Source organism: Geospiza fortis, unplaced genomic scaffold (genome assembly GCF_000277835.1).
Source record: "Geospiza fortis unplaced genomic scaffold, GeoFor_1.0 scaffold5, whole genome shotgun sequence".
NCBI lineage: Eukaryota > Metazoa > Chordata > Aves > Passeriformes > Thraupidae > Geospiza > Geospiza fortis.
Window position 1 is genome coordinate 444289 of NW_005054421.1, and position 7523 is coordinate 451811.

At 57.3% G+C, this 7523-nt stretch overlaps 1 protein-coding gene across 1 annotated transcript; it reads right to left on the reverse strand.

Moving 5' to 3' along the window:
* Nucleotides 1-991: 991 nt before the first annotated feature.
* On the reverse strand, nt 992-7522 carry LOC115948528 (carboxyl-terminal PDZ ligand of neuronal nitric oxide synthase protein-like). The gene is made up of 4 exons (XM_031061678.1): nt 7428-7522; nt 6713-6880; nt 4601-4766; nt 992-4040 (listed from the first exon to the last, which is right to left on the reverse strand). Exons 2-4 carry the CDS (start codon nt 6836-6838, stop codon nt 3637-3639), a joined length of 696 nt encoding a protein of 231 aa, XP_030917538.1. The 5' UTR covers nt 6839-6880; nt 7428-7522; the 3' UTR covers nt 992-3636.
* Between the last annotated feature and the right edge of the window lies 1 nt (nt 7523).

Sequence of the window (7523 nt, forward strand, 5' to 3'; positions counted from 1 at the left end):
CTGCTGAACAGTGAGCTCCCTGCCTGCACCTGCAGCATCTACCAGCCCTGGGGTTCATCCTACAGCTATCCATCTGCACCAAGAGAGCCACCCAGCAGTGCGTGGGCAGCTTCTCCTGCAGCCTGGACACCAGCTCTCGGGAGTGTGAGCAGCCTGACAACATCTTGAAGAACTCTCTTCTGGCTCCTCAGATGACTTCCAGCCCCTGAGAGGACAGGCTGGCCAGCAGCAGAGTCAGCATTACAGTCCAGGACAAACTCACTGCTTCTAAGTGCCAGCTGTGCTCCAGCGTGGCTACCAGTGCACATTGTGCTGCCCCACCTTCCCCACACCACGGCTGCTCAAGACCCAGATCCAGCACAGCTCCCAGGAGGGCTACAGCTTCAAGGGGTTCTACTGCAGGCCCGAGGTCCTGGGGGAGCAGGAGCTCAAGGCACAGGAGGCTGCAGCCCCCGGGGTGTCCGTGCAGCCCCAGCAGCCAGGCGGCTGCCACGCGAGGGCACTGCTCCATCACTCCTGCCAGCAGCACAATGAATTGTTTCAGGAGCAGTCAGCTCCTGCCAGCGAGCTGCTTTTGCCTATACAACACTTCTGCCATCCTCTAAGAGAGGCTCTTCCCTGTTTTTCCTTCTCCAGCTGCCAAAAATTTCCTGAGCCCCTGGAAGTGCCGATTAGCATTTCTGCATCTCTGTGGGGAGCTCTGCAGATGCCAGGAAGTCCCTGGCACCCTCCAGCTGTTGGATCAGCCCTGAGACAAGCCTGTGCTGTGCAGTGGCTGAAGGCAAGACTGAAACACCTCTACTCCCAGCAACATTCTGGGCATCTTGCTCTCGTGGGCATCCACAAGCAGGGGTACCACAGGAGAGGAAGCTTGGGTTGGAGGGGGTCTCTGCAAGGCCAGAGGATGCCACTGCTGGTGCTGGCACCCAGCATGGAGAGGGAAGGAAGTACAGAAAGAGAGAGTCAGTGAGAAGAAAGAGACAACAGAAAGCCTTGAGAAATAGAAAGATTTATTTAGCAAAAGCCAGTTGACTAATGACAACACCCAAGGGTTAAGTGCACTTACATTGACAGATTGGCTTCCCAGATAGATTCAACAGTTAGTAATATGACAGTTGTAGGAAAAGAAAGGACAAAAAATATAGCTATAAAAGCCCCGTCAAGGTCCATAACAAAAGTGAGAGGCTAGAGAGGAGTCTTGGAGGCAGCACTGACTTAGGAAGGGTCATTTACATGTGTACACCCATGGTGCAGCATGAGGCCGGCAGGATCCCAGCCGGCCCCGGCAGCACCCCCTTGGCCTGTGGGGCACCTGCCCCTGTGGGCAGAGCGTGGGGCAGGAGCCTGAGGCCACATCTGGTCCTGACAGCCCCTCACAGGACACGGCCTGAGCTCTGTGTGTGCAGCAGGGATGGACCAGAGAGGGGGCTCAGGAGATGGCTCCTCCCACCTGCTTCCTGAGGCAACCCAGCCTGGAAGAGACCTCTGGCCTGTTATTGCTCCTCTTGGGCTCTCCCTTCATCTGCCCCGTGTGCACAGCTTAGCTCCTGCTGTTCTTTCCCCTGAACAATCTCTCTGCCCACATGGAAATCCCTGTCCAAGCTCAACCATCCCTACCCTGTAAGCACCATGCCTTGTGCATGCTGTCATGCTCTCTTCTTCCTCCTAGCTGGACCAACCTCGCACCCTTGCTTTCACCTTCAACTGCTGCAAGCTGGCAGTGGCACGTCAGGCCCCCAGCAGAGGGGCTGGCACACAGCTGTGCCCACAGCTGTGCCCACAGCCGTGTGGCACAGTGCATACGGAGGCAGAGGTGCCTAGAGGACAGGAGCACCATGTACCAAACAGCACCCTCTCCCACTCTGCCTGCTCTGTGACTGGTGCACAGCTCCCCTGGACACCAGAGCACTGCTGGGGACACTGAAACATGTCCTTCTTTCCTTCCCACTAGACCCTCTAGCACCTTAAGTCCATCCAGTCCTGTCGTGTGGTAGAGGGTGCATAGCACAGCTTGTGCTGACCCCAGTGGTCTCATCCACACACTCCTCAGCAGCTCTCAGTCCCAAGGGGACCAGGGCAGAGAGAAGTGATGGACTTTCCTCAGCAGCCAGGCTAAGCCAGGCTAAGAGCAAGAGGTGGTGTCAGCCAGGGGTTAGTTGCAGGCAGATTGAGCAGAGACAGGGCTGGCAAAGGTCAGAGCAGCAAGGAAGCAGCAAAGCAAAGCAGAAGCAGGATAGGAGGGAGGATGGGGAGGAAGACAACTGTGCCAAATCCCCACCTCATCGAGTGCTTCCACATGAAGCAGGGTGGACATCAGGACTTTGGTTCATACCCCTTCCAATCTTGGCCTCTTAGAGGCTCAGCACCAGGCAGGTGACAAAAGTGTTTGCAGAAAAGGAACAAGCTCTGGGTCCCTTGGAGGCCCCCACAGATGGCTTTCAGCCATAAGTGTTTCGAGGGCTGGTGGGGGACCCCTGAGATGCTGGATTCACTTTTCCAGAGGGTGCAAACCAGAGGTGTGATGAAGCACCCTTGCAGACACCAGCAGTTCACTCCCCATTGAGGGCTGGAAGTGTGCTCATCCCTGAAGATGCCAATGCCAGCACTGCAGCTCCCAGCCTTGGTCTGGGGCAAAACAACTGCTTGGAAATGGGAGGGTTTGTCTATAAAGCAAAGGAGGCAGTTTGTGGTGATTGGAAGTGCTCGAAAATGTGACTTGAAAGCATGAAAAAGGCTTTGAAACCTGGCAGCTGCACCAAGGGGCCAAAGGATTAGATGATAAGGGGGAGGACACTCCACAGCTTGATGCTGCGTGCCCTGGCTCCCTGCTCCACACTGCGCTGTGCCTTCCTCGCTGCTCCACAGCCTGGCAGAGGAGCAGGCTCTGCCTGCACACCCTCCACCTGCCTTGGCATAGTTAAACGCTGTCCTGAAAGCGCCACATCCCCCTGCCAACCACGACCTGCACCTGGCCAGCCTCTGCAACCTCATCTCACCTCTTCAAATCCTTTCCAGGCTCATCCCCACTGTTCCTCAATGCTCAGTTCTCACTCACAGACCCACTCTGACAGTGCACCATCACCAGTCCTCATTTAGCATGGCTCTGTACTTGTCCCCCACCCTGCCCACCATGCAGAGAGCCAGACCAGTTGCTCTGTCCTTGCTTACCACCTTGGAGCTGCCTCCTCAGTCTCTCTTGTCCCCTGCCCTAGACTGCTCACTGCCCTAGACTGCTCTCCCATTCCCCCAGTAAAACCCCTCCTCTTCTTTACTGCTTCCCCAGCAGCAGCAGAGGCTAATCCAGCAGAAGTCCCTTACCTCTGCCTGACCTTGACACACAGTTTGAAGGGAGACGGGGCCGGGGGGGAGCACAAGGAGCTGTCAGCTCTGTCTGCTGCAAAGCAGGGGTGCTGCAGCTCAGCACACAAGCCCACACGTGCCGGAGCACAGCACGCCCTGGGCACGGCTCCGTCCTCACCTCCAGACACTCCCGACTGGGCGCTGGAATCCTCCTGCTCCCTCCTCTGCCCCCCTCCCTCTGGGCTGTGCCGTCCCTGCCGGGGCCATGGGGCTGCGGCCAGGGTCCTTCCCAGCTCCAGCAGGCCCTGGCTGCTCTGCACCACCTCCTGCTGGCCCCTACACCGCGATCTCGTCCTCCAGGCTGTCGCCCAGGTCCTGCCTGGGCTGGACGTGGAGCAGGCGCGGCGGTTCCTCCTGGGACCAGGAGTCGCGCTCCTCGCTCTCGTCCGTGTTGGACTCGTACTCGGAGGCGATGCCCGACTCGCGGAACTTGATGAGCTCCAGGCTGCCCAGGGCTGGCTCCGGGGCGGGCGGCCCCGAGTCCGGCAGAAAGCGGTAGCACTCCAGCTTCACCAGACAGTCGTTCCTACCTATGGGGCTGCCCATGGTGCTGGGGAAGGCTGAGCTGGGGCCCAGCGACGGCGGGTGCGTGTCCTCGGGCTGCGGGGTGGTGGGGTCGCAGAGCACGGGGAGGGCGTTGGAGCGGAAGGTGATCTCCAGCAGACTGTCCTGGGAGCCTGCTGCAAGAGAAGGGCACAGCTAAGAGGCCCAGCTTGCCTGGCCATCCCCTGGCCACCACAGCTGGCTGCACACTGGCCAGAGGAGGACAGTCTGGGGTCAGTTGGGTATCAACCTCTCCACTCTTGCTGTTTTGAGGGGCTTATTTGGTGTCACTAATGCCAGGAGCTGCTGCTGGCCAACAAAGGGCCAGCTCTCCAGGACAAGAAGCTAACTATCTTCCAGCCCAGCTCCTGCAGAGAGCTGATGGCCACATCTGTTGGAAATGGAAGGTCAAACAGGGGCTGTTGGGCAGGTATGGAGCTGGCCTGGAGCATGCAGCCACTGGGGAAAGCGAACATACAGCTGATGGAGGTAGGTAACTACCTGTCCATACAGCCCTCTCCAAGCCCCTTCCCATGCTGCATGCATGCACACGCACAAGCCTGGCCAGAAGGGCACAAATATCCCTCTGAACAAAGTAACTGGAAATGCACACAGAACCCCAAGAGAAACACCTGCATGCATGTCCCCCACAGCCCTGGCTAGCTGCGAGGGGAGAGGAATGGGCGGCAGCGCTTACTGGTCGTGTTCCCTGCCAGCTTCAGCTCCAGCTCCTGCACCTGTTTGACCAGGAGTGAGATGTGCTGCAGCAAGTCCTTGTTCTGGAGCAGGAGCTGGTGCACACGAGCCTGGGCCTCCAGCCGTGCTGCTGCTTCTGCTGCCAGCTGGTCCTTCAGCAGGTGCACCTGGACAGGATATAGCAGGTGAGCACGGGCAGATGCTGCTCGAGGGTTGAGGGCTTCAACTTTGGCCATCCCTGCCCATCTCCGAGGGCTCACCAGCATCCCAACCCATGATGTGATGAAGCAGCCATTCCCTGCAGGTACTGCAGATGTGATGGGGAGTGTGTGGGTGGTGTCACACCAGGACTCAGCACATTGTCCCCTGGCCTCCCTGATGGAAAGCTCAAGGCCAGGCAGGCAGCACTGGCTGAACTGTCAGTGGTGCACGTGAGCTGCAGATGTGCATGGAAAGGGCAGCCCAGGAGGAGCCAGATGGATGCAGCAGAGACACGCTCGACCGACTGGATGGTGCTGCGGGTGTGTGAGGGCACAGCCGTGCAATGGAGCTGGCCCTGGGAAAGCTGTGTTTTTGGGAAGCTTTCCCAGAAACAGGGCCCAGCCAGTGGCCTCTGTCGCAAGGAGGGGCTGGAGCACCACAGATGGCAGGCTGCTGCTGAGGGGTGCTGGCTCTCAGGTGCGAGCTGGCTGCTCAGCCTGGCTCTGGGAAGCAATACCTGTGGGGAGCCCACAGGCAAGACCACCACTGATTTCAGCACAGCTACCTCTGTGCAAAGATCTGTGTCCCCAGAACCAGCCCCCGAGGGCAGACAGCCCAGAGCTCCTGCCCAGGGCAGCTCTCTGATCTGCATTTGAGCAGGGAGAACTCCAGAAACGTATACTGCACAAGGGAACAGCAGTGACCTGGGGGCCACTTTGGCTCAGCACCCCTTCCTGGCACCCACCCACAGCTCCTACAACTGTTTCAGCAAGGACTGGAACCAGGAAAGCAAAGATTTACAACTAAACAAAACAAAAAAAACCAAAAAAAACCAAAAAAAAACCCAAAAAAACAAAAAAACCCCCAAAAAACCCAAAAAACCAAAAACAAAAACCAAAAAACAAAACAAAATAAAAAAACCAACAAAAAACACCCAAAAAACAAACAAAAAAAATCCAAAACAAAAATAACCTGAAAACAAAAATATCCCCACCAAACACAAAAGGCTATTTTACTGTGCCCTAGAAAGTGACCTTGAGGAAGAAGAGGAAGCTCCCTGTACCTGCCAAGCTGTGAGCTGCAGCTGCAGGGCCCCTGAAGCTGCCCAGCTGGGGGCACCTGCCCCCACAGATGGCTTTCAGCAGGCAGCAGCTGCCCAAATGTGGCCAGCAAGGTGCCACAGCAGTGTCCTTGGCAGAGCCGAGCTAGAACACAGCGAGCCTGGGAGTGACAGGAGACCAGGCAAAGGACTGGGATTTACAACATTCCACAAAGCCAGAGCAAGAGCAAGAGGTGCAATATTTTACACTTTAAGCAGGCACCATGGAGCCTTTTGGATTGTCAGCAACACTATACTTGGACAGACACACAGGATTCCCCAATAATGCAGATCCCTCTTCCAGAGGGGAAAGCAACTTGGCAGTCTGTGTCCCCAAAAGGCACGTGGGCTCTGGAGGCAGCAGCTCAGCCAGAACTGATCAACAAATACTGATTTACTGATGTGAGAGGAGCAAAGCCATGGGGCAGCGCAGAAAGGCTGCTGGAGCCCATCGCTCGGGCCATGAAAAAAGTTGATGAATTGCAGCTAGCTTGGTGCAGGGTCAGGGAACAAGTAAAGCTCAGGTAATGAGTTGGATAAAGCAGCCAGAGCTGCTTCAATGAGAAATAGCTGCATGGAGAATGAGCTGCCAGCTGCACAGTCCAGGCACACCAGCCACTGGAGCAGGGCACTGGCGAGCAGACAGAGCCAAAGGCCCCCGACACCTGGGGGCAAGCACCTCATGGAGCTCCCTCCCCATGGAGCTGCCTGCCTTCAACGCTGCCTCCAGGCAGGAGACTCCAGCAGCCCCAAGGGCTTCAGCAGTGTGTCCCAGCCCTGCCACTGCCCCTGGGAAAGAACGGAGGGAAGAACCTGTGCCACGGCCACTTGTGTCTGCTGCTGCTGCTGCTGCAGGAGTTGCTGGAGAAGCTGCATCTGGTGGTGGGCAGAGAGGGGTGTTCCCAAGTCGGGCAGCTGCGCAGATGAGGGCAGCAGCATCTTGGGTGATGCTGTCAGGATATCTTCAGGGTGGAGGCAGCTCTGCAAAACACCAGTGTTGAAGGTGTGACCCCCTGGCACTCACCTCAGAAAGCCACTGGGCACACATAAGCTTTGGCACAGAGCAGCCATGCTAAATACCCAGAAAAGAAGCAGCTGCATTCACAGCTAATGCACACTTTGCTGAGGGTGCTTACAACCTTTGAAAACAGTACTTTTTCAGTTTCAACAACAACCCACATACTTCTGTAGAAAATTCCCGAAAAGGCTGACGCTTCCCGTGGGAATTTCCACTGTATCAAAAAAGTCTTTTATTTTTGTGTTTTTGGTGGAAAAAAGTCCCTATCAGCTCTGCCCCAAACCCTTTCCGTGTGGCTGCACATAGCTGAGCCTCGGGACAGCTCTCTCCCCTGGGCCCCAGCCAAAGGGCAGCCCTGCAGCGGCAGATGGCTTTGATCCTGGAGCTGGGGAATGCTGCACAATACCCCCGACCCCTGGGCCCTCGGGATGCAGTCAGAGTTGTGGGGCTGGGGCCGTGCCACCCCCTGAGAGTGGAGGGCAGGGGCCCCGGGCTCGGCGTGGCACTCACCTCCTTGCCCACAGCATCGAGGTCGGTGACGCCGCGGCTGAAGTCCAGGATGTCGGCTCCGGGCAGCGGCAGGGCCACGGCGCCGGTGTCAGGCTG

What these genes read in the sequence shown, in the direction of transcription:
- LOC115948528 (XM_031061678.1), bottom strand. Translation starts at nt 6,838, where the DNA reads ATGCTGCTGCCCTCATCTGCGCAGCTGCCCGACTTGGGAACACCCCTC. An exon ending in CACAAGTGGCCGTGGCACAG is followed by an intron (nt 4,767 to 6,712) that starts GTTCTTCCCTCC and finishes TATCCTGTCCAG; the next exon opens with GTGCACCTGCTGAAGGACCA. An exon ending in GCTGGCAGGGAACACGACCA is followed by an intron (nt 4,041 to 4,600) that starts GTAAGCGCTGCC and finishes CTTCTCTTGCAG; the next exon opens with CAGGCTCCCAGGACAGTCTG.